Source organism: Macaca fascicularis, chromosome 8, assembly GCF_037993035.2.
Source record: "Macaca fascicularis isolate 582-1 chromosome 8, T2T-MFA8v1.1".
NCBI classification, from domain to species: Eukaryota; Metazoa; Chordata; class Mammalia; order Primates; family Cercopithecidae; genus Macaca; species Macaca fascicularis.
The window spans coordinates 33728874-33755947 of record NC_088382.1 but is presented as its reverse complement, the minus strand read 5'-3'; the positions used below and the strand labels follow the sequence as shown (position 1 = coordinate 33755947).

Here is a 27074-nt window from a genome sequence, read left to right as displayed (position 1 = left end):
CGGATCTAAGAGGCTGGGCTGTGCTATTTGCATGCTTTGAGCGGGAAGATAGACCGCCAAACCCGCTAGTGCTCTGATGTCTCATTCACATGGAGCAGCTAGATTTTCTCTTACCTTCCCTTGCGCAGGTGCTGTACCTGAATGCAGGTTTCCCCTGCACCACATTCAGAAGTCAGCTATCCCTCTTTGAACAAAAGTTAACGACAGTAGCTTGGGCAGGGTGCAGTGGCTCACACCTATAAACCCAGCACTTTCGGAGGCCGAGGCGGGTAGATCATGAAGTCAAGAGATAGAGACCATCCTGGCTAACATGGTGAAAACCTGTCTCTACTAAAAATACAAAAAATTAGCTGGGCGCGGTGGTGCTCGCCTGTAGTCCCAGCTACTCGGGAGGCTGGGGCAGGAGGATTGCATGAACCTGGGAGGTGGAGGTTGCAGTGAGCTGAGATCGCGCCACTGCACTCTAGCCTGGCAACAGAGCGAGACTCCATCTCAACAAAAGACAAAACAAAACAAAACCCACAGTAGCTTGAAGAAGTTGTTTTATGTACACGACAGGAATGTTATCTCAAACTAATGGGTTAATGTTTTGAAGACATGGATATTCTCAGGCAGGTTTCCATGACTCTCCCCAGAATGGAGCCCTGAAGTCCCCTGGAGGGCTCGTTCCCAACACGGAGCAACTGCAGGGAACCACTCACACAGTGACTAACTGCCATCAACTCCGCCCCGCCCACTCCAGACCTCAGGACCCACTTTTGGGTGGCACCACCAAATAAAGCACGTTAGGCCGTGACAGCAAGCTCTGTCAGAGGATGCCAGGCGAAGAGAGGCCGCCAAGCCCAGCATAAGCTGGTCCAACAAACTCCAAACTCATCGACCAGGCTAGAGGGATGATGTGCAATACAAAAAGATTGTCTTCCTTATCTCACAGGGCTGACTGCAAGATAATGGCAACCCTCACCTCTATTTCTAGTAAAGCACTCACCAAAACTGGAAGAACACTTTTTAGGAATTTCGCTGCTGCATGAAATCAGGCCCTCTTGTAAAGGAACCACTCCTCCTCTCCCGGCCCCCAGAATCGGCAGCCTATACTCTTTCTCAGCAGACTCAGAGGCATGAAAATGCCATGAGCATTCTTCACTACCTGTCTGGCACCTAATACTCCTTGCCTAGGGCAATTAAGTCGCTATGATCTAGGCAGAATGTCAAGATTTGTATGACTTGGTCCTTGGCTAAGGCTGCCATCTCACCTGCCTCAACAGCTGGAAAGAGGTGAGCAACAAAGTCCTGGCTGGAGGAGGCCATGCTCCCCGCTGGCCTGTGCCCTTGCAGGATCTTCCAGTCATGATGGCAGGTGCTACTGAGGTCCGAGCCCAGGCAGGGACAAGGTCTAGACCACAAGGACAAGGTCCTAGGACTCGCAGTACATCCTGGTAAGCCCGATCAAAGCCGGGTTTAATTAAACAAAAGCCTCCAGGGAGAATTTTCTCTCCTGGGCTCTTAGACTCTTTTCCTGTCTGTCCTAAGCACAAGCTAGGCTCTGCTTCCAAACAGGCATGTGAAATGTGCCCAGACATCTCAGAAGTTCACTCGAGATGCCACTTGGGTTAAAGGCACCCAAGCGTGTAACACCCTGTGTCAGGTTAAGTCCACAGTGGTTGCTTGTCATCCATATTTAATTCTGTCAGTCTGTTAATTTTTAACTATGTTTGCTATCAAGGGCCATTAGAGGTCCCCAGGAGCTGAGCTCAGTGAAGCGCATAGAACTTCGTGGCAGAACGCACAAAGCTTGAAGTTGGGGCGCCCCACTTTGCCATCCTGTCGCTGGGTCTGGCCTTCCCCACCGGCAGCACAAATCCTGAATAAAACATGATTCCATTTGGAGTTGATTTTCCTTTTCCCCTACTGTCACAATTGGTTTTCTTCACAGAAAAGTTCACTTTCCCCTTTTATGAAGGCTACATTTTATAATTCCAAAGTTTCTCTGCAGCCCTGGTTTTGTTTCCAAAGCAGTTAGAGTTCACATACTTTCCGGATGGCATCCAGGTACCTATGCCTATAGAAGGAAGACAAAAACCTTGGGTACACAGCCAGCTGACCCAACCAGAGAGCCTCGTCTCGGTATACGCCACAGCCACGGACCATTCTTGCCCTGGCTCCAGTGCTTCTCTTCTTTACCAAAGTAAAAACCCCGGGCCCTTAGGTTTCTCTTATCGGGGTCCTGGTCAGGAGTCCCTGTGTCCTCAGTGCTTCTCAAGCTTACAGGAAGGGCTCAGGAGCCTCTGGGCCACACCAGATCAAATCCTGACAAACGGAAGGCATTGGAAGAGCTATTTTAATCATAACTATGACTTTAAGCCAAACATGTTACTGTTTCCTGCAAAATAAACCCATGGAGATGTTCATTCTTCCCATTTATAGATGATGAAACTAAGTCTCAGTGCAGTTAAAACCAACTTGCCTAGAATCCCAAATTTAGTAGAGTGGGTAGAAACTGTCATTAAAATCTGGTTTGATTTAAAAAACTGAGTCCCAGTTAGGTGCCAGGCCCTCAGCAACACCTGACTGTGACAGTTGGGCCACACGGCTGTTAATCCCAGGGAACAGCCGAGTGCAGACGGCACTTCCAGGTGCAACTTGTTGGGACTCAGGGTTGGGCTCTTACTGCTAATAAGGACAGGGGAGGAGGTGTGCAGGATCTGGGGAGTTTAACCTTCTGCAAAGGACAACATGGAACACACCTAGAAACCTGGAAAACAGTGTACCAAATGGAGAGTACTGGAGTAATGGAGAGTACTGGAGTAACGGAGAGTACTGGAGTAATGGAGAGCAATGCTGCCCCCAGTCAGGAGGCGGCCCATGTTGAGATGTTCTGCCCATCCTGATTAATACTGTGATTTCTAGGGAAGTCTCCTTGGGGTGAGTGACCCTGGCCAAAGTCACACAGCCATATACTAGGGGACTGACTCTGGTTTCTGAACAGCATTTCCTTCTAAAAGTGCCCAACATGAAGAGGCCTGGGCCTCAGTCGCAGCAGCTCTGGACAAAAGCACACCTCTCCCTAACACCCTGGATGGATGCTTTTGGAGGACTGCTTCTAAAGAGGCCAGCTGGGGTGGAGGACAAAATGCTGATGTCTGTCTCACTGCAAATGAGGGAAGAGGCGGAGAGGGTCACCAGGGAGAGAGCATCTGCCTGGCCGGGGGTGGATTCTCGGCTTTCATGGCAGAACTGTGAAGAGAACAATCTCCCCAAGTACAAGATGTAACTCAATTGCCTGGAAATGAGGCCAAGGAGAATCCTAGCAAAAGGACTGTGGGAAGAAAGTGCCAGAAAGTCCAGGGAGGAATGGGCTGGGTGACCTGTGGTTCTTTCTCCAGTTTCTCCGATAGGAAAGTGAGATAAGGCCACAGCTGGAAAGGTCAGGGACAGCGGGTTTGTGTAAAGTAACTTGCGAGGGCAAGGGCCATTCCGTCTCTGGGGTTTCAGCTGCCCAGCCCCCTCCACCCCGGATGTATTTCCTGTCAGAAGGGTGTGCTGGTGGCCGTGTCCGGCCTGGTTTGGGGAGGCCCTTCTTGGGGATAAGCTCTCCCAGTGCTGGCAAAAGCTGTTGAGATCACACTGCCAGGAGCAGGGCAGGTGCTGTCAGTCGGTGCTGTGGGTGGCGCTCCCACTGCAATGCCTCATCTTACTCCCGTCATTCCTTCATGCTTTCCAGTCTTCCATTTGGCTCCAGCTGTGAGGCCTCTGCAGCCCCCGTTGGCATCATCCACATGTGCTGACCATCCTGTCTTAACTGTCACTGCCTTGTGGGTAGCTAAGGCTTAGTCTGGGCTTCCTTCTCCTTACTGAAAATTCAAGTGCCCCTTAAAAGATCCCTGGGAAGGGCTACCTTTAAAGCAAACATTTATGAAGCCCTTCTAATATGCCGGGCACTCTCTTAAGTGTTTACATGAAGGATTATTGGCCCTTTTCCTGAAGCCCAGAGAAGTTAAGAAATTTGCTCAACTGAGGTCGCACAGCGTGTAAATGGCAGAGCTCGTGTCTGGCCAGGGAGTTCCAGAGCCTGTCCTTTCGACCCTACATTCCTGCCACGAGCTGAGAAAGGAAATGAAGCCCCGCAGAGCTCTCCTGAAAGGCACAGCTCAGAGCACAGGCCCTGCATCAGGAGGCAGGCATAGAAATCGCCCCAGGAAGGGCCTGGGAAAGGAGACCCAGCCCACTCTCACAGGAGGCTGGGGCTGTGAGCATGAGGCCTGGCCTCCCCCTCCTCCCCTTCTCCTGTGAGAGCTAAGCCAGGTGCTCCTAGAAAGCCTCACCAAACAGGAAACCAGGCCAGGCTGGCACTATCAGGAGACGGAGCGCTAGAGGGGTGGCTTCTCACAGTCTGACCTTCACAGAGCTGCAGGTTGAGAGGGAAAGGTAAATGTCAGAGGATTAACAGTTTCATTTATGTCTGAAAACAATGGAAGGCCTTGGGCAGAACAGCCCCAAAGGCAAGCTCTGCAGTCCTTCAAAGCCGTGGTGTCACAGCCACAGCCACAGCCACAGCTCTGGAGTAGACAGTATGTATCTGAGGAAGCCCAGGCCTCAAGGACCAGGCAGTCAGGGGTCAAGTGCTAAAGTGACCTGAGATTCACAGAAGCAAGCACCAGGAATCTCCGGACTCCTGCCTTACTTTGGGGAGGCAGGACTGCCAGGTGAGGTGTTGAAGCCATCTTCCTGGGGCCCCAGACATGGCTCTGTTCACAGGTTTCCCTGTGGGACCAACGACCCTTACAGCACTGGCCACTGTACAGGAGGTGGAAGCCAAAACCATCAGAGTCCTTGCCCTGTGAGCCGCCCATGCACCTGGAGGGGATCCACAGCTGTCTCGCTGCTGGGAGACTCCTAAGGAGCCGCGTGCACACTGAGGTCCATACGCAGCACTGCCCTCGAGACACCCCCCAATACCCTATGTATTCAAAACATACCTGACACCAAAGCGGAAGCCCTCGTGTCTTTTGCCTCAGTGTTTCCTACAGGGCACAGTGATGCAGATGCTTCACACAATTTGCTTTTCTTAAAATCTAGTTTTCGGAAGTCCCACCCTGCTGATGAGCAAATGCTCAGATACAGGGGTGGTGGGGACAGCCCTGCAGTTTGGGCAGTCCGCCCACTATTCCCAGGCCCATCTACTCCTCTCTGAGTTCCCTTCCTGGTTAGCCTATGTCTCTCTTCCCATGGTCCACTTCTGTATTTATTTTGGGTTTAACCTTTAAAATTTTTCCAGTGTGTCACAGGGCCATCCCAAGGGACATGCATGCCTTGTCCTCAGGCAGTCTGTGTTATAATTTTAAAACCTTTGGTTTATGTCCAGGTAAGCCGTACAGCAGCCCTATTAGAAATCCGAGAGAACTGCTGTTAACCCTGGACAAATGAGGCCTCTGAAGAGGAATCAGGTAACCAGGACTTTCTCTCTCAGTCCTACTTACCTACAGAAGCTTCTGGCCGCACACTGCGACTCTGCCTGAAGTAGAGGGTGCATGGTGGTGTGTTTTGAGAATGTGGTAAGGACAGTATCCTTTACCAACTTGCTCTCTGCCCCATCACAAGACAGAAAGCAAAACATGAGCTCAAACCTAAGAAGCGCAAGTGTGTGAATGTGAGGTGACAGAACAGCTGTGTGCTCTCTTCAGTGTATAAGCTTTTTGAAAGCAACAGATGAAAGCTTCCTCTCCTAATTAATACATTTCAAATACCAATGACCTTGAAAGTAAACTGGATGATCACTTTTAAAAATGTTAACGATCTTCTTAGCAATCCAACGTCTGCTGCACAAGGTCGCTCTTTCATCTCTAAACATTAAGTCAGTACTGAGGCTTTCAGTCCTATTACCTTATCCAATAATTTCTAAAAAACGGGATCTGACGGCAAATAAGTTTCCTTACTTTAGAGATGGGAAATCTGAACGGGTACCAGACCACAGCTGAAGCCGGGGCAGAGCTAGAAATGTGACTCAACTTCTTTTCAATGACACTTTGTCTCCTGGTCTTCCTTCCTGTGGATCCCAGTGGGCAGACTGGACACTGCACCCGTACATTTCACAAGGGCTCCCCTAGCTAGATGCAGCATCCCTGCTGAAGTGAGGTCTCCTGGTGGATGAGATGCTTCCAACATGCAGCTCTTGGTGGCTCTTCCGGGAGCCCAGGCAGAGAGAAGCAGCAGTGGTGTGACCTCGGCTCCGGGACCTGGCCTCTCCAGCAAGCTCGTTCTGAGTCCTTCTATGTAAAATAGACTTGGTGTCACAGGCCCAATTCTCCCAAAACCTCAGTCAGAGAGTAACACCTTTGCTCCAACATTGCATCACCATGAAAACAAAACGCTGCAGTCTACTTGAGATCATTTTTGCTCTGATTAAAATTTTTATTGAAATCTCTCAAAGGTCGTCAAGAAATAGTTTTTGCGAAAGGGGGGAAGATAGCTAACAAATTCAACATGGGAGCTCCCTCTGCTGGTCTGCAGTAGGTTGGTATGTTACAAACACATTCCCAGAGACAAATCTAATTTGCTGGAGAAGTGGACAAAAGACAGGTGTGTTGGGCTTTGCCTCAGGAGAGAAACACTAGAAGAAAAAAAAAATCCATGTCTCAAAATAGAGCATAACATTGCTAAGAAAAACAAAATTATTTAAAGCCTCTCCAAAGACATTATAAGATTTCCAAAACAAAAACTGAATTATCCAATATGGGGAGATGCCCCGTAAAGGCTCCAGTCTGCTCTACCTCCAGTTAATAAAGATTCTCTTGGGCCCTTTGGGTGAAGGTTAAGTGCTGATTCCCTTTGCTTTGCCTCCAAGTCTCTTCTTACAGGCTTCCCATCTACTTAGAGAAGAAAGATCCAAGGAGTCACTGGAGTGAGGCCTTTCCAAAATTCCATTAAAGAATAAGTCTGTGGTGAGCCAACACCTCGGAGTGGAAAGAGTCAGGCCTGGGAGGCAGGTGACCTGGGTCTAGTCATGGCAGAGCCACAGATTGTGGGCAGCTCCCTCCATCTTCTCAGGCCTGTTTCCTCATCTGTCAAATGGGTCAGACCAGCTGATCTGTAGAGCCTCTACTAGCTCATTCTGATTCTCATACTGCACAAATAAATTTAAATAACGGAATGTGTTCACAGAGTCCATGCCTGCACTGGGAATGACTCCAAACAAGAAGTGGCGTTGAAAACTGGTATCAGATGAGAGTCCCACCAAATCTGGGACCGATGTGGCAGAGCTAAGTGGATTCCAGTTTGGGAAAGTCTCAAGATCAAGAACTCCCAGGGGAGGGTGCCACCATGGGCAATACAACCCATTAAGTCAAATGGCTGAGTCCATCTAATCTTGGCACTGTCTCTCCCCATCCTTCCTTACAATGGCATGTGCTTTCTAATCTCTTGAGACTCTTTAGGCCCTTCTCTTACCATACCGTATCTCCAGAATTACTTCTGATTTTACCCATTACATGAATGAAGAATGGGCAGATGTCATATCCAAAAGCCACCATTCCCAGTACTTTCTGGCCGTTGTCAACTCTTGATATGGCTATTCAGAAGACTATGCAAACCACTGTTTCACGGTATTTATTAACATTTGCCTTAACTGCCACGTGATCTGTACCCGGCAGTCTAGCAAGAGGAGACACCATCCAGAGCAGGGGTGGGAGGTGGCAAGCAAAAGGGGCTCTTAGTTGTCCCATGTCATCCACACATTTATCCGCAGCCTGCTACAAAGATCCTAATGACTCAGCAGAGAAACCCACAGGTTTACATTTTATCCCCTCACCCCGTTACCTGCCAGTTGTGAGGGTTCTCAAGCATTGACATGGAAAAAGGAAGAAAAAGCAGCAGGGGAAGGAGAAGCCAAAGGCACAAGTAATCCTGGCTCCTTTATTTTCTGTGCCATGTACTCTCACCACCACCACCACCTACATTTTTTTCTTCACTACTTGTACTACTTTCTCCCTTCTTCTCCCAACACAGAGGGCAATCATTACTGGGGCTCAGGCACCAAAGGCAGCCCAGGAAGCCGGGTCGTCAATGCACGCACAATGTGTTGGTAACTCAGCGAAAAGAATTAAAAGATGTTCAGCCAACAACAATCTTGACCCCATGACTTTCGAGAACCCTCACCGAGGGCTGCTTCTAGGTGGTCTTTATCAAGACAGTGAATTCTGTACAACATAAAAGAGTTTTAAGTCAGAAGGAAGTTTTCTGGGAAGCTGTTTATTTCATCCAGCCTTGAAAACAAACACTGAGCAAAACAAGCAAATGAAAACTCTGCCTGTCCAGCCTAATCATTTTTGAAAATCTAAAATTTAAAGGCTGAATTACACATGCAGAAAGATAAATGAAACCTACATACGTACTTTCTATTTGTTACTGGTCATCAATCTTTGCAGGCCAAAGAATGAGTGATCTCCAAAGGTGAATCTTTACACTGATTACTACTACTTGCGCTAAAAGCACAGCTAAGAGAATATTTTCTCCAAGGGGAGAGGAAGTGTTAGTATGTAGATAGTAACCTTTGTGGAGAAACAGGAAGTTTGTTTATAAAAATCAGGCTATTTTTAACTAAGAAAGCAAGCTGGTCAGAATAGAGATCTCTACCTTGACCTGTAATTCCATCTTAGACACTATCCTGTACCTCCTTTTCTACAGGGTTTCCTGAAAATGGAGAAAAGGAACCCTTAATCTTTCCTGTAACATATTTAAGAAAGTATAGCCTTCGCCCATGGAAGCTTTCCCTTTGGTCAGAGATTCTTCTCACAGTACACGAGAGTGGAAAACTCTCAACACACAGAAACACGCACAGACGCACATATCCCCTGCTCCCAGCACACACCTTCCTCTGTAGCCCTTCCACACAAGGCACACACGTGTACGCTCCGGTGATGCCCTCTAGCTAGCTGGGAGCCAAGTGGATAAACTTGCCCCAGTCTCTCATGTGCGATATGAGGTGAGATCATTAAGGAAGAGAGAGGTGTCATTTGGGGCAAACATCAGGCAGTGGGTGATATCATTGCTGTCAGACGATCCTCGTAAGTCCTGAAGGAGTGTCAGCTTGATTTAGAGGGGATCATTAATCTCTTGAAGGTGGATCTGTTAGCTGGATAGGTGTTAGTTGTATGGTGTGCTCTGGGGAACCAAGTTTGAAAGGACTGGAGGTGGAGTGAGTGAAGTCGTGGCCGATGGGTATCAATTACCTGGGCATGCAGTGAAGCGGGATAGGTGAAAGCAGGAGGAGGTAGAGCAGGCGCTAACTCCGCTGGGTACAGAGGGTACGGGGCCCACACTTCAGGGCTACTGGGGTAAAGTGCAGGCACTGTGAGCTCATCTGCAAGAAAAGAATAAGGCGAGAGTTAGTGGTTACCAAACAGCTAGTTTCAAATCAGAAAACAAAACACCCAAAAACCCCGAGCCCCAATCAATGTCAGAAGCCAAATGACTCTCATTCTTTTCACAACCTGTTGTTTGTTGGCTTTGGTCCCATAAGTGCTAAGCAAGGAACGAAAAATATAACAAGAAAAGTAACAAGCATCTGCTGTCTGTCTGGCCTGCTGAGATCTCAGGCCTGGACTCCGCCTTGAACACTCTGATGTCTTTCCAACTGTAGCTGGGGAACCCAAAACAGTGGGAATTTCCTGCACAAAACAGAAAATGTGGCCCTCTGAGGAAAAGGGAGAGAAAGAACCAATGAAAGATATCCCATGAGAACCCACCGCAGAGCCTTTGGGAAAACAATGGCCTAACGGCAGGGCCTCAACAGACCAGAACTGGAAGGCTTTTCTGTTTATTGGCATAATTACTATTGACAAGTCAGTCATGATCATCAAGCATTTTCCATGTAGCCCCCAGAAGTACAGGGCCAAATACTGTGACCACAGGGCATTTAAGATCTTAAAAATTCAGAGAATTGAGGTGAAAAACCTTGAGAATCCTGATTAAAATTACACTCCACAAAGATGTAAACATTTCCAGTTGCTCTTTACAGACTAACTTTTAGGGGGAAAAAGTGAGTCATGTTGCCAAGCGCCTGGTCTAAGTGTTCCTCAGGCAGCTCCAATTCCACCCAGGTCAGGCTGCAGTTGGCCCGATTGAAGGGCAAGTGCCTGGGCCTCCTATGTATCAGGAAGCAATCCATTAAAAGTAACAGCAAACACATGAGGGAGCTTCTCAGGAAAGGCAAAAATAACATCAGTCAATAGCAAGGAATCTGGGCCCTGTGAAGCAGCAATCTCAAGATGTGCTTTTATCACCTGTCAAAATCTGAAATCAAGTATGCCAAGGACGCTATCCAGGACTGCCACGGGAGTCAGCAAAAGGTGATTTGATAGTCATTAGTAACTCTGCCATTCAGGACTTTCCCTAAGTCTACAGTGCATGTGACCCAAGGTCAACAGAGTCACTTTATTCCTTCCCACCATCTAAGGAGCCATTCCAGGCCCAGTGTCTCTGCATCCTTCCCATCCCCCAAAACTTTTCAATACGGAGAGGAGACTAGCAACAGAAAACTGCTTTGCTCGGTGTGATGTGGGACTGCTCTACGGAGAAACCAGAAAGTAGCAGAGCCTGTGGGTGAATGTGGATCTGGTGGGCAGGGGGTAGGTGAGGCTTCCCCACAGCCAGCTTGCATGGCACGAGCTTCTCTCAGGATGGTAGGGAGTCAAGAGCTGACTGCTAATGATACGTTCAGAGGGCAGTTTGTACCCATTTCCAGATATGATGGGACCCCAACAATGTGATTTAACATACTGTTGCTGGTTAGCCTTCCCGACTCCCTCCTCTCAACAAGGCAGTAAAAGCTACCTCCTCAGGACTTGGCGATGGAAAGACAGACTGCCTGTGTATCTAGGTGGGAAAAATAAGCCCCTAAGAGTAGACTGATTATTATTATTTAGTCAGGGTAACAACAACATCACTACAGTCCTTAAAATGATCAGGTCTACAGCATCTACTGTGTTCTAGGGTGTGTAGGTGCCTGTAGCCCAAGGCTTAGGGACCACCCTCAGAAGGGCTGGGAGGAGCTTAATAGATCCCTGTGCTTCCTGTTGTGATGAGACTGTGATTTCCAGAGTAACTAATGTGGGAGCCCAGCTAGTGGAAACTAACTGCTACCAGAACCGATGCCTTGAATTTTAAACAAACAACCATTCTCAGGAATGCCAAGCTATTATTGTTGTTTAGCCACCAGGCTATTTTAAGACATTCTGAGTCTTTTAAATCCTCATACACTCATCTGTGGCCTATGCTTGTCTGTTCCCACTGTGATAGTGGAAGACTATAAAGCTATAAAGACTATAAAACTGATACATACAACTGATTCCAAATGACAGAGCCCTCAGGGGAACGTGTTTGGCCTGCAGCCTGTCAGTGGTCCTTCCTTATCGTCCTGGCTAACTGGGGTGGGGTGGGTAGAGGTGGTTACCTGATCAGTGGGTTCTTCCTTTAGAAACTTAAAAAAAATGAAATGAATATGTCCTTTAAGATATCTGATCCTAAAGAGATAAGCAACAGAGATAAGCTGGAATCAGATTTCAATGTCAGCCTGACTGCTGGAATTTATGATTTCCAGACCTTTCTCTATTTGTATTCTGAAGCATTACTTCCCATTAGTTCTTTACTGATGCTTAGAGACAATTCACCATTAACATTTGCACAAAACCTAGGCCAGCAGAAAAGAGGATTTGCTCTGAAATTCCCTAAACTCAAAATTGCTGAGTAATAGTAAAGTAGTGGTAAGGCAGAAGTCTAAAAAGAGATGAAGGTGAACTTACACTTGATAAATCCCTTGATACATCTTATCATCTGTTTCCCTTCTCCCCTCATGAAGGAATGTGGAGTTACCATAAACATCAAAAGATACATGGCCTGACCAGGTCAGGATCGCACCTGAAGCAGGCCTCACAAACACCTAACTTTTCAGTAGGAGCCTGAGCACTCTCCTAACACACACATACACTCCCCTTTGATGGAAGTGGGTATTAAAGCAGAATGAGCTTTTTGCATTTGTTTGCTTTTTTGTTGCTTGAGAAAATTACAAAAGCTAGAGAGACCGGTTTTCCACAGCGCAAGCCCTTCACAAGGACTCCCCACTGAAGCAGGAGGCAAGGCCCTGATGGGTTTCACCTTCCTGAGTCACTGCCCATCATCCTGCTCAAACTTTACAGGATGGAAGGCTGAAAAAAGAAGACAAAGATTGCTGCCCAAGGCCCACTGGGATGAATTGGAGTTTAGGGAGGGGGTGAGATTCCTCTTGACAAAAGAGGCTCTTGACCACCCAGAGTGAGCCAGGCCCCAGTGAGCAGAAAGAGGGCAGATCAAGAGGCCAGGGCTTTTTTGTCTGGGCCTAATCCGTCCCTCCTGAGAGGCTGGGCAAATCCTTTCCCATTGCCCCAATCTGGCTACATCTTTTCTTTTTTGCACCTTCTGAGGATAATGTTGTTGAGGGCTCACAATATACATCTGAATAGGCTTTTTTTCTTAGCATGAGAATATGCAACCAGAAGAGCTCAAATTGGATTCTGAAAAACAAGGACTAGAAACTTCCAACTCCACCCTGTAATCCCTTTGAAACCAAAGAACTGCAGAGCGTCTGATGAAGGTTTAAACCTACAGAGCTTGGGAAGATCATCTTCTGCCTTTTCGTTTTAGATGAGGAAACAGATGCAGAAAGGTGCAGCTTCCAGTCTACGGTCACATTGAAAGAGAGAGAAACATGAATGACAACTGAGAGATGGAAGAACAAGGAGAATCTTCAATGGACTTAAGTATGGCCATATATCTCTGAGTTTAGTTGGTAACACAAGGTTTAAGAACTTTTTTGAGGCCGGGCGCGGTGGCTCATGCCTGTAATCCCAGCACTTTGGGAGGCCGAGGCGGGCAGATCACAAGATCAGGAGATCGAGACCATCCTGGCTAACACAGTGAAACCCCATCTCTACCAAAAATACAAAAAATTAGCCAGGTGTGGTGGCAGGCCCCTGTAGTCCCAGCTGCTCAGGGGGCTGAGGCAGGAGAATCTCTTGAACCTGGGAGGTGGAGCTTGCAGTGAGACAAGATTGCGCCACTGCACTCCAGCCTGGGCACAGTGAGACTCTGTCTCAAAAAAAAAAAAAAAGAACTTTTTTGCCTCCTGAAAACATCTATTTGGAAATATTCCACAGCAACTTCATGCTCGACATACCCAAAACTAAACATGCTCCCTCAATGACCTGTCCTCGTTGGCTCCAGATTTTAGTAAGATGCTACCTTCCACTCAGCTGCCCAAGCCACAGACCTGGTGGTCACTCTATTCTCCCCCTCATTCATTCTTTCATCAAGGTCCTGCTGAATCTATCCCATGATCCAGCTTGATCTTCACCAACACTACTGGATTACTGAAAAGGCCTCCTAAAAGCCCTCCTGGCTACCACACTCAACTCAAGACAACTTTAAAAATACACATTTTGGCTGCATGCAGTGGCTCACACCTGTAATCCCAGTGCTTTGGGAGGCAGAGGCAGGAGGAGGAAGATCGACTGGGCCCAGGATTTGAGACAAGCCTGGGCAACTTTAGCGAGACCCCGTATCTTAAAAAAAACAAAGTATTAGCCAGGCCTGGTGGTACATACCTTTAGTTCCAACTACTCGGGAGGCTAAGGTGGGAAGTTCACTCGAACCTAGGACTTATTTGAGGTTGCAGTGAGCTGTGACTGTGCCACTGCACTTCCAGCCCAGGGCAACACAGTAAGACCCTGTCTCTTAATCTAGTCATGCCACTTCAAACCTTTCTGTGATTTCCTCTTGCTCTGTGGATACTGCCTGAACTCCATGTAATGGCCTATAAGATCCCAAATGATCTGGCCCTCATCCTCCTCTCCAGCCCTGATTCTCATCTGGTTCTCCCTCATGGTCTGGGATCAGTCACTTCCATTGCATGACTATGCCTGCCTCTCTCCCACACACTGCTCCCTCTGCCAGGGGCACTTTTCTCCCCCTCCTCCTGCCTGGCTTAACTCTTACTCATCAGTTACTTACTCCTTCCACCCAGCTTAACTCTTCACTGTGCTCTACTTAGACGCCGCTTCCCGGGGTGGGGAGGGGCCTGGCCTCGCACTTCTAGTCTAGAAGACTGCTTTCTCTGTGCTCCACCATATCCTGCACCTCCCCAGTCACAGCAGTTACCTCCTGGACGGCAAGCTCTTATTCTTGCTTACCAATGCCTACCACCATATCATAAGACAGTATCAAGAAATCAACCATTTGGGCCAGATGCAGTGGCTTACGCCTGTAATCCCAGCACTTTGGGAGGTGGAGGTGGGTGGATCACTTGATGTCTGGAGATCGAGACCAGTTTGGCCAACACGGTGAGACCCCATCTCTACTAAAAATACAAAACTTAGCTGGGTGTGGTGGTGCACACCTGTAATCCCAGCTAATTGGGAGGCTGAGGCACAATAATTGACTGAACCCGGGAGGTAGAGATTGCAGTGAGCCAAGATCGCACCACTGCACTCCAGCCTGGGCTACAGAGCGATACTCTGTCTCAAAAAAAAAAAAAAAAAAAAAAAAAAAAAAAATCAACCATTTGCTTAATACTTGAGAAAATGAAGAAAAAATATACTTCCATCCTGCCTTCAGGTGAAGAAACAGCCAGACTGAGGGTTAATTCTGGGTGGAAGAGAAATATGCACATAAAGGCACCAAGATCTATCTAAGGTCTCATAGATAACTTATAATGTCTGAACTGAGACCAGAACTGAAGTCTCTTGTCTCATAGTTCGGGGTCCCTTCTACATACCATCCTTTCCTCCCTGGGGTGGGTGATGCCCCCACTGCTGCTGGTGGTGACAGGGCCCCATTTGGAATGCAGGTGGTCTTTATGTCTGGCTTTTTAGCATACTCAATTTGCTATAAAAAAACTCAGGGACAGAGGCTTCCAGGAGAGCTTGCCTCGAAGATGAAGAATTTGGCCAGGAAAAACAGCAGCCATGACACAGAAAATCCAAACATGATGAAAAATTCCATTTTTAATAGGAATAATATAAATTTTGAAACAAGAAAAATAAATCAAGGATTCTGTTAGCAGTCAACTCCCACTCACGTACCTCAGCTAGTAGTTGATCCATGTCTGTTAAGTAAGCCTTTTAAAAATCAGCCATACAAGGCCCACTCTTTTAAGTACTAGCCTATTGAGACATGCTCTTCCGCCACAGGACTAAGAATATAGCCCACACCAGCTCCCGTGGCGCAGGGCAGTGCACACTAGCTCCTGTGATAGGGTGAACGGCATTTCCCCAAATTCACATCCACCTAGAACCCCAGTACGTCACTGTTTTTGGAAACAGGGTCTTTGCAGATAGATTTAGGAATCTTGAGACAAAGACAGGGACTGGAATGGTATGTCTACAAACAGAGGAATACCTCAGAGCCTCTAGAAGATCCAACACTGCTGACACCGTGATTTCAGATTTCTGGTCTCCTAAACTGTGAGCGAACAGATTTCTGTCCATTGAAGCCACCCAGTTTCTGGTAATCTGTTGCGGCAGCCCCAGGGAACTAATACGGTTCCCATAGAATGTCAAACACATCATCGGCTTCCCAAGAAGACAAATGTAGATGAAGATTTTTATGAAAGAAGCTAATGAAAAGACTGAGTGTTGCCGCGCATGGTGGCTCATGCCTGTAATCCCAGCACTTTGGGAGGCTGAAGTGGGTGAATTACTTGAGGTCAGGAGTTCGAGACCAGCCTGGCCCACATGAAAACCCATCTCTACTAAAGATACAAAAATTAGCTGAGTGTAGTGGTGGGTGCCTGTAGTCCCCGCTACTTGGTAGGATGAGGTAGGAGAGCTGCTTGAACCTGGGAGGCAGAGGCTGCAGTGAGCCAAGATTGCACCACTGCACTCTAGCCTGGGCGACAGAGTGAAACTCAGTCTCCAAAAAAAAAAAAAAAAAAAAAAAGTGGGTGAATAGCTCAAAGGAGGTGTTTTTCCACCACCCAGCACTAATTACCATGGCGATTTTTGTGTTCTGTACAGGGAACCGACTGTACTATGTGCTGCAGTCATGAGGAGAACTCAAGTCTCGGCTTGGCTCTCCACTATTTCTATTTTCTCTCTATCATGGACCTTGGTCATTTCCATTGCTTCAACTACTAATTCTATTTAGGATGACTCATAAACCTATAGCTTTGATTTCTACTCCAATGTAAGCACCCTAAATTCATCAAACTCAACTCATCAAGAAGTGAACTTACTGTCACTCATAAACCAATTCCTTTTCTTACTGCCAACACTTTCCTTTATCCCTTTTCCTCAGGCTAGAAGCCTTCATCACTTCCCATGTCCAAACAATTGCTAAGTCCTAATAACAATAGAGATGACAAAGATAATGATAGTGATGATAGCAGTATTAAGGACAGTTGGAGCTCGTGTTTACTGAGCACATTCTGTGCACCAATCATCCTCATGGGAGACATTAGCAGGAGCTCCTTTTACCTTATGAGAAAGCTGAGACACAGCAAGGTTAAATATCCAGCCCAATGACTCTCACAGAGCCAGGATGTGAATCAATCAAGATCATGAGTCCAGACCCTTCACTTCTGCACTTCACTGCCTTTCTCCATGTTCATTATCTCCATCTACTGATGATAAAGATATCTTCTCTATGTCTTTCTCATTCCCATCCCTACTTCTATTACCGAAATGCAGGTTCTTAGCCGGACCGACTTTAACTTCCGCTGTCTCCCCACTCCACTATTTCTCTAATACAAACTGCAGAAGCAACAAGTTGTCTGCAAAAAAGCAAACAGACCCCAAAATACGTATGCCAAGGAAATTTCAAAAGCAGGTGGTCATGATTCAACTGGCCCAGAGTCACTTCTCCATTTAATGATTTTCCGCCAATCTTTTGACCAGTCACTGCTCTGATGATTGTCTTCTTCCTTTACTGCCCACCTCCTCTTCGAGGCCAAGAAATCATGCAATGCAATCCAGGATTTTAAAAGGATCTGCTGGCCAGGTGCGGTGGCTCAAGCCTGTAATCCCTGCACTTTGGGAGGCCGAGACGGGTGGATCACGAGGTCAGGAGATCGAGACCATCCTGGCTAACATGGTGAAACCCCGTCTCTACTAAAAAATACAAAAAACTAGCCGTGCGTGGTGGCGGGCGCCTATAGTCCCGGACTCGGGAGGCTGAGGCAGGAGAATGGTGTAAACCTGGGAGGCGAAGCTTGCAGTGAGCTGAGATCTGGCCACTGCACTCCAGCCTGGGCGACAGAGCGAGACTCCGTCTCAAATAAATAAATAAATAAATAAATAAATAAATAAATAAATAAATAAATAAAAGGCTCTGCTTTCTAATCCGAGAGTTGAAGGGAACCCTGAGCATAAGCGGGAAGAAAACTGTTTCTCTGGGAACTTAAGCCACTACTATTACCTCCTCTTACTCATCACATGGGGACATTTTCATTCCTCTTCTTTCCTGTGACCTGTAGCTGCTGGGATGAGGGTTACCCAGAGTTTCCTCAGGAAAGTCCATTCCCTGTCATTAGCAGACTGAAGATTCAAAGTGTCTGCCAGCCTCTCTGCGAGCCTGAATTTCTTGACAACTGCAGTCGAGTCTGGATGTTTAACAGAAGCTGTATTTTCAGAACGTAATGGTTTTGTGTCATATGGACAACCTAAGAAAATCTGCTCAGTCCCACTCTGCTAGAGACCTGGGTAAGCTTCATGAGAGCAGCATACTGTCTGTTAAATTCACTACTGTGCCCGCCACAAAGGAAGTCCACAAAGGAGAAAGAGTAGAAAAGGAAGGAAAATAAATTTCTTCTAACATTAAAAAAAGTGTTTTAGGAAGTGTATCTTCAGGGCAACGTGAGTCTATGATTCAGGTGGAAATTAATGTTTTTAAAATAAAAAAATTATAAACAAAAAGTGTTTTAGTAAAACTTTCATTTGTCATTCACACACCTCTTCTGGCATACATCTGTTATGTGGTGAGGGAGGAGAGGGAGCAAGGGAGAAGGATGGTTATGACAGCAAGGGGAGGCAGAGGTGTCTTTTTAATGAAATTGCTGCTTGGGTTCATCTCTATCTAGTCCATAAAAAGAGATGATCTCTTATTGAACTAGAGGGTCCCTGAGTGCAGGGCCTGTGTCTCTGGTGCTTACTGCTGTATCTCCAGTACCGAGCATAGTGCATGTTGCACAGCAGACATTCATCCATGCATTACTGATTGATTTATTTAGAGACAAGGTCTCACTATGTTGCCCAGGCTGGAGTGCAGCGGCTGCTCATAGGCCTGATCATCAATGCTCACTACAACTTCAACTCCTGGGCCCGTGTGATCCTCTCTCCTCAGCCTTCCAGATAACCTTGCCAAGCTTTCAGAAATGAACACTTTTAAGGACCTCAATACACCTAACTGTGCTGTTTGAATGTATAATCCCCAAAGTAGCAACATTTATACCAATTTTTAATATAACAACACTGGGAATCATCCTTAAAAACAGAACGGGGCACATGCTTGTAACCCCAGCTACTGCAGAGGCTAAGGTGGGAGGATCACCTGAAGCCAGGAGTTCAAGGCCAGCCTAGGCAAACATAGTGACACCCTATATCTAAAGAAATGTTATTAAAGTCTGTTATTTTAATGTAGATTTCTTTGATAATTAATGAATCTGACCTAATGAACTTTCCATTTCTTAGCTGGGACTCTTAGTAGGGACAGGTGCTGCCTAAAAGAGTGTTCATCAAGGCACGGAGGTCTCATGAAAATCCAGTATAGACCAGATATCCTTTCTTACACCTCCCAAAACAGCCTATGCGTACCCTGAACACTGCACCTACTGCTTACATGAAAAATTATCTTTTTCTGTGTCTATGTCCTTCACAAAACTGTAATCTCCTATTCTCAGCACATATGTCTGGCACACAGAACATATTCAAGAAAAGTTAGTTAAAATTAACGATATTACAAAGTGCCTACAACTAACTTACAAATAGCAAGAGGATATAAACTTCAGAATTATGTAATTCACCCAATGATTTACAGTTTAGCACATTTCCTTGACTTTTAAGAAAATGTCAGTTTTCTTAAATCTGCAAAGGTTCCAGTCGTTGAAGAAAAAAGGCAGAAACTAGTAACTTGTCACAGTTATCAGTTTTAAAGAGATTGCCACTGACCTAGGAAACTGATGAGTCAGAACCCCAAAATATACTCCATAGCACAAATAACACAAATCTAGACACACACATAAGCAAACTCTTCTATGAGCCACGTAAGGAACTCCAGAATGAAGCTGTGTGTCTGAACTGAGCTCCCACTCTCACCCATGGCCTTCTCCTGTTCTAGGAACTCAGCAACTCCACCACCCCCATTCTTCTGGTTCCCCATCTATGCTGGCTAGCCGTGGGCTACTTGCCCTTAATCCATCCACAGGGAATGCTAAAAACATCAATGACTGAAATCCTATTTTAAAATTATGTTAATGTGTCCCTAGAAACCAGAACAAGTATTTATTTTGTGCTTACGTGTATAGTATCTTTCACAAGCATAAAGTCTCAATCTCCCCTTAGTCCTTTGAACTAGATACTAATATTTCCATTTTACAGATGAAGAAATTGATGCTTAGAGAGTTTTAGTGACTTGTCCAAGGTCATATACAGCTTCTAGGTAGAAGGATACAAATCTAAAGAATCTGTTTCCAGAGTCTACATTCCTGACAAGGCATCACTGCCTTCAAACTGAGTTTCTGTGCTTTTCAGAAGTCAGAGTGCAAATTGTAGTTTTAGGCTAAAAACAAACAATTTTTTTTTTTTTTTTTTTTTTTGGAGAGTCTCATGCTGTCACTGGGCTGGAGTGCAGTAGTGCAATTTTGGCTCACTGCAACCTCCGGCTCCCGGGTTCAAGCGATTCTCCTGCCTCAGCCTCCGGAGCAGCTGGGATTACAGGCGCCCACCACCACGCCCAGCTAATTTTTTGTATTTTTAGTACAGACGGGGTGTCATCACGTAGGCCAGGCTGGTCTCGAACTCCTGACCTCGTGATTCACCCACCTCAGCGTCCCAAAGGGCTGGGATTACAGGCGTGAGCCACTGTGCCCGGCCAAAACAAACAATTTTTATAGACTTGAAATAATTTAACCTGGCATTCTGGTGGGGGAAATAACCTGATTTGTGTACAAGAAAAAATTATACTTTTATTAGTCCTGAAAAGAAATTCCACAGCAACTGTTCTACACTTCTTTGAGTAATGAGTACTTATTCACTAGCACCAGATATATCAGGCACCACAATGGCAATGGATATGAAGAAGGCTGCTAAACATTTCTGTGTGCCAAGGAATTTGATCATCTCTTTAAGCCAGGCTAGATCAATCACTTAAGTAAGAAAAGTCTGTTACTGCCAATTACTGTGAAACAAGAAAAACCTACAGGAGCAGAGCCACCCATGGACCCAGAACTGTCTCTCCACAGGTAACAAAGCTGCTAGCAACAAAGTGTGGAAATCTCAAAAGTGTCCTCCTTTTCCAAACTCTCCTACTTTGATTCATTCATGTTTTAAAAACCTGATGCCCTTGGATTAAATTTGCAGTGCAAAGCAAAACTCCACTTCTGGAAACATCTGTGGCCTGAGAGTTGCTTTCCTTCACCTCCCTTGCTTTCAGAGGCAAGCTAGTTCCACATTGCCACTGAAGGATAATCCCCCCGCATACTCCATGATCACAGTGAATAAAAAATGTTTTCTGAGAGTGTTAAGCCATGAGGCCACAAGATGGATGAAATAATTGGGCAGTCTCCAGTTACAAAAAACAAAATGAGGCTAATTCTTAAGTGAAGTTATGATTAGCATGAATAAATAAAGTCCACAAAATCCAAAAATGTTCATTTGGTCGGGGCCACTCTCACATTTTAATTCATCTTGGTTAACAAGTGTTTGTCTTCAATAAACACTTACTAGGCACCTGCTGTGAGGCAAATGCTAGTTGAGTATCATCAGCATTTATTTTTTCAGCCCAGATTTGGGGCAGTAACGCTGAGTTACAAAAGGACCTGATTCTCTACAGGTAATTCCTGTTTAACTGAATGTATCTTGGCGATGCTGGGTGGGAGTGGGTAGCAGAATGTACTAGAAACTATTTGGAAATGGAACTCCTTATTTCACAGTGGCAGGTTATTAAGGAAGATGTGGTGTGTCATCTGAAAAGTGCCCAAAGACCTGGGAACTCTTTAGAGGGTGAGGAGATGGTCACTGAAAAGGGTATGGACAAGAAAAGAACAAATGACCTCCTTGTATCAGTATTATAGATGAGGTAATTCCAGAATGTACGTGTACGGTGGTGAAAGGTGACTCAATAATCTTCATCTGAAAGTCAAACCGGCGTTTCTCCCCTTTAAGTCCTTTAGTTGTAAATGTTACCAGCCGTGCAACACTGGGTAACTTACCTAATCTCTGCCAGCCTCTGATTCCTCAGATAAAAATAAAAACAAAAACTAACACATAGTTCATTATAAAAACTGAATGCGAATTTGACATACATATAGTAAGTGCACAGTGTCAAACAACAACAACAACATTAATAAGTGACATAGGAAAAAAGGTAAGGAGTACAATCTGGGGCTATAAATAATGTTGTCTCTGCTATAGGAAATCTATCCTCAGTACAAAAACAATCCCTTGATTCATCAGATGATCTGCAGTCATTACCTACCAGAGGGAGGTGGCAGGGAGTGGTGCTTTGGAATGTATGCCCTCAGCCACTTCTCATGTTTAACTGTTTCTTCCTCATTCTTCGTGCCTCAGACATATTGTTCAGCTCTTTTGTACTAAGAATAAATTAATGATCACTAGAAGATAGAGCTTTGTTAATTATATTGGTGTTCAAGTACTTATTTTTAAAATAAGAACAATGCTCTTCATTTAAGAGCAGAAGACTTTCTTTAAAAGAAATCTCACAGCCCTCCAGCTTCACCAAGGAAATGTGATCTGCTCAAAAAAATCTACTCAATTTTATTAAACAAAATTGGCTGAGTACCTTGGGAGACTCTGATCTACACAATTCCCTTATCATTCATTCCACCGGCTGCAATGAACCTGCCAATTTACAACAAACAGCTCCAGGTGTCCATGGACCTCAGTTCCCCTGAATGGTCATATTTTATCTTCCTTTTACTCTCCATCTCTTTGCCTTCTAAAAATCACAAAGATTTAACCACAAGTTTAAGAACAACCATAACAAGGCCCAAATTTCAATTATGCAGGAGGTTAATAGTCACACTGTTGACTTTCCGGTAAGATAAACAGTAAAAACTTGGCAAATGCTAATGTAAACAACTCCCCCCTCCTGCCCTCTCATTCCTGAAGACTGTACTCATTCTTGGAAGTGAATGACAGGCAGAGTTCATATATGAGAACAGGGTATCCTAACCTGGTTAGAAGCACTGAAATACCAAAAGAAAACTGCAAGAGTTTAGACTGAGCTTCTTGGTTCTGCGGAATAGTAAGTAATTCTATCTCATGAGGATCACTGGTCTGGGATGAATTGATTACCTTCAAACACTAAAAAGGTTGCCTGTTAGTCTGAAATCTTTTTTTCAGTTGCACTGATGCAAGATCAAGGAAATCTGGGCATTAGGGTCAGCAGGAAGGCTGGCTGACTCTGGAATGACTTCAGATCTTTGGCGGGTGATCCAACACAGGAACCAAGGAGTTTCTGGGGTTTCTTCCCTCCCTAAAGCTTCAGAACATTTTAGAATGAAGGTGTCCAAGCCATCCCAGTGCAGGCAAGGTCCCCTACAAATCTAGAACTGACTGCTGGTTAAGTATTAGGAAGATGGTCATATAAAGTTCTTTTTAATTAGCGAAGGGGAAATACCTTAATGTTCAAATCTATGGGCTAGTTCAGTAACTACAAAATGGTCCATTATTAGAGCCACCAAAAATAGTAACGTAAAAGACTTGTCTATAAAGATGGAAAAAGGTACATAAACAAGTGAAATAAATATGTGTGTGTGTGTATATATATATACATATATATAATATAATACAAGCACATACATATATATATGGTTTGCATGAGGGATTGGTATAATGCTTTGGTAGGTAAATCTAGGTTTGAAGTCCCTGGTCACTTACCACCTATGTGACCTCGGCCAAATTTCCTTATCAAAAAAGGAGGAGGAGGAAGAATAGTGGTAGTAGTAGTACCTGTTCTCATAGGTTGTCATGATAATTGAAAAGGTAAAGTGTTTAAGAAAACTTCCCATGAATGGCTGAGCGCAGTGGCTCACGCCTGTAATCCCAGCATTTTGGGAGGCCAAGGCAGGTGGATCACCTGAGGTCGGGAGTTGGAGACCAGCTTGACCAACATGGAGAATCCCCATCTCTACTAAAAATACAAAATTAACTGGGCGTGGTGGTGTGTGCCTGTAATCCCAGCTACTCGGGAGGCTGAGGCAGGAGAATCGTTTGAACCCAGGAGGCGGAGGTTGCGGTGAGCTAAGATTGCGCCATTGCACTCCAGCCTGGGAAATAAGAGTGAAACTCCATCTCGAAAAAGAAAAGAAAAAAAGAAAACTTCTCACAATAGAACACATATTCAACCGTACTGTTTTGTTTACCTGTCTGGATAGTGGAGACTGAGAAACCCAGAGTCAGAGAAGTTAAATAACTTGGCCCATGCCCCACAGCTAATGTGATAGAGACTTGTATTTCAAAACTCAGGTCAGCCTGAGTGTCAATACTGAGGCTACCGGTTCTCTGCAACATGGTGTGATGCTTCAGCTTGAAATCAGGAGATCTCATCCTGGGGTGGTTCTCAGCTTATGTTGTAATATACATGCCAGCTAAAACTTGGGCTCTGTACGATAGGCAAATGGTGGAAACAACTCAAGTGTCCATCAACAAATGAATAAACAAGATGTAGTTTACAAGATATCCATACAATGGGTCATCACTCAGTCATAAAAAGGGATGGAGTTCTAGTATATGCTACAACATGGATGAACCTTGATGACATTATGCTAAGGGAAAGAAGCCAGACACAAAAGGACAAATACTGTATGATTCTACTTATATGAGGTATCTAGAGTAGGCAAATTAACAGAGACAGAAAGTAGACTTTCAGCTACCAGGTGACAAGGAAAGGAGGGAATGGGGAGTTACAGCTTAATGGTTAGAGTCATTTTTCTTTCTTTCTTTTTTTTTTGAGATGGAGTTTTGCTCTTGTTGCCCAGGCTGGAGTGCAATGGCACCATTTCAGCTCACTGCAACCTCCACCTCCCGGGTTCAAGCGATTCTTCTGCTTCAGTGTCCCCAGTAGTTGGGATTACAGGTATGCAGTTAGAGTTTTTAAGGTGATGAAAAAGTGTTGGAAATAGATAGTGGTGATGGATGCAAAACACTGTGAATGTAATTGATGTCACTAAATTGTATACTAAAAAAATGGCAGGTTTATGTCAAAAAAATTTTACCACCTTTTTTTTTTTCTTGAGACAGAATCTCGCTCTGTTGCCCAGGCTGCAGTGCAGTGGCGTGATCTCGGCTTACTGCAAGCTCCACCTCCTGGGTTCCAGATATTTTCCTGCTCAGCTTCCTGAATAGCTGGGACTACAAGGGGCATGCCACCACACTTGGCTAATTTTTAATTTTTTTTAGTATAGACGGGGTTTCACCATGTTAGCCAGGCTGGTCTTGAACTCCTCGTGATCCACCCATCTCAGCCTCCAAAAGTGTTGGGATTACAGGCGTGAGCCACCATGCTGGGCCTTACCACAATTTAAAAAAATTAATAACATACAAAAAATACTGAGTTGCATGCTTTAAATTGAATGGTATGTGAATTACAGCTCAATAACGCTGCTAAAACAAACCAAACAACCCCACCTTGGGGTCTGTGACCTGACAGACTTGGTTTTAAACCTCAGATGAGCAGCTTACCAAATGTGACCATGGGCACATTTTAAAAACTCTGAGCTTAATTCCCTCTTTGTAAAATGAGAATAACAACTGTATTTACGTAACAGGGTGTTGTGAAGATTGAATGAGATAACAAATGTAACGTGTTTAACAGAAATGTCTTGAATGAGTAACAGCTGCTGTCATCATCATTCTTGAACTTCTCATTCCTAAAGATGCCCAAAGGTCAAACAGGCACCATCTACTGACCCCAGGTTCCACCAGTTCCCAGAACTACGTAAGACCTAATGACCCACCATGGTCACAGGTATGTCCCGGCTCCCCATCTGGAGCCCATCAGGCAAACATACTTGCAGGAGTTTCCCCCATCCTCTGTGTCCTGTCCACCCACCCCTCTTTCTCCAGTCTCTTTACCAGTAAAATCTCAAGACTGATCAGACAAGGGATAGAAAAGACAGGGAACTAAATCCTATTGCAGAGGCTGCTTGAGCACCTTAGTACCTCTCCGAAGCAATGTGACATCCCACACACACAGAGTCCACCACTAAACAAGGATTACCATTTTAAACCTGTCTTTATGGATATTATAACCAAGGTGAAAGTGAAACAATCTCAACATATGTCTCATTCTCCATCTCATCTCAAGCGCTAAACCTACCCAGCTCCTTCATCCTTTTCTCACGGACACTCCTCTTCCCAATCTTTCATTTTTTTCATGCTGGATCCCCTCCAAGTTTTCCTTTTCTCACACTGTGCTGAGGCCCAGCACAGGATGCTGGGGCTGGGAATAGTCTGGTAAACGGATCATGAAGCCCACAGCACACAGTGTGGGGCTTGGATGGTAAATTATGAAAAGATTGGGCTGTGTATGTAACCAATGGCTGTGGGCCAGCTAGTGGGTGATGAGACGGTAGTTTACAAATGTCTCAGAGGGAACAGAAACTGTTGGGAGAGTTGTCTCTGGATCTTCAAAGAGAATTTATGAAAAAAGACGAGAATAGAAAATTTAATTCGGAGACCTGGGGAACCGGCAGTTGAGGAAAGAACAAACTCCACCCAGAGTGAGACTGGGAGACCCCAGAAAAGGCTTCCCAGGGTAGCTGTGTGATTAGGGACGAGAGGAAGGCCTGTGGTGTGGATGCTCACACCAGCTTCCAGGGCCGTTTCATCTGGTAATTCCTCTGATCCTGCTACAAATATAGAATGAGTAGCCTGTCTGAGGGTTTACAAGAACTCACTTCAAGGTTTTGTCAGAATGTTATTTTTCTCAGGGTGTATTTACTTCCCATAATAGAATATCTTTAGATGAGAATCAGGTCCAAAGGGGCAAATGGTGCTGGAAATAGAGGTGGAGAGAACTGGGAAAGTTTTCTAAGTACGTATCAGAAGAACAGGCTAGCATGCCCTTTTTAGGATGGAGCTACAGAGCGCTATCTGAATCATCACCCTGGCACTTTTGGTGATGCATTTTTAATCATTCTCTTAAATTTTTTTAGATGAGAAAATACCTAAAACAAAGCCACATCTCCTTTAAAATTTGTTGCTGAGTTCTTTCTGATAATGTAAATTCTCCTTCTTCCAGATCTGCAATAGCTCCCAATACCTTTTGAATTAAAGAAAACTACTAATTGTAATCCAGGATTCCCATTTCCTTCTTCCCAAATTTATTATACACCATCAACTCACCCCTAGCTTGGTAAAATTAGTTATGATTTCCTGAATGAAGTCAGTCTTGTCATTACATTTTCAAATCTGTTCTTCCTTTTGACTGGAATGTAATTCATCCAAATCAAGGGGTAGCCACATACATCCAGAATTGCTTTTCTCCAGGCTGTGTGTGCTTCAAGAACCAACCTCAGGGCTTCCCAGCCTTCAGTAAAACAAAATTGGGCTTAGAAAATTTATCTCAGTGGATTGTTTTCACTTTGGGGAACCTGTCTTCCACCAACGGTCCCACATAAATGTAATCAGTATCTATGCTGCTGCCTGAATAAATACAGTTCTACAGCAGTAACCAACACAGTAGAGCAATTAACCTACATTTGGAAACATTTGGAAAGCCTGGCAAGCTTTATGAAGGAAGCGATGGTGAAGGTGACTTCTCAAGGACAAGCAGCTAATTTGTAAAGGTATTAAATTTATGGCCAGGGAATG

The 27074-nt window shown here is 45.2% G+C and overlaps 1 protein-coding gene across 13 annotated transcripts in view; it reads right to left on the bottom strand.

Annotated features, from left to right (window-relative positions):
* Positions 1-27074, bottom strand: part of RBPMS (RNA binding protein, mRNA processing factor) — a 188834-nt gene that overhangs the window by 18144 nt on the left and 143616 nt on the right. For 5 of the 13 annotated variants that reach the window (XM_005562980.5, XM_005562984.4, XM_045398096.3 and 2 more), the window contains 2 exons: positions 9225-9355; positions 6388-6607 (listed from right to left, as the gene is read on the bottom strand). The exons of 1 other annotated variant lie outside the window; for it this stretch is intronic. In XM_005562980.5, coding sequence (XP_005563037.1) covers positions 6476-6607; positions 9225-9355 — 263 coding nt within the window. In that variant the 3' untranslated portion in view covers positions 6388-6475. Of the gene's footprint in view, positions 1-6387; positions 6608-8224; positions 9356-27074 lie in introns of those variants that run through there. 7 more of the 13 variants (XM_065519038.2, XM_074000627.1, XM_074000625.1 and 4 more) reach the window with 3 other exon arrangements.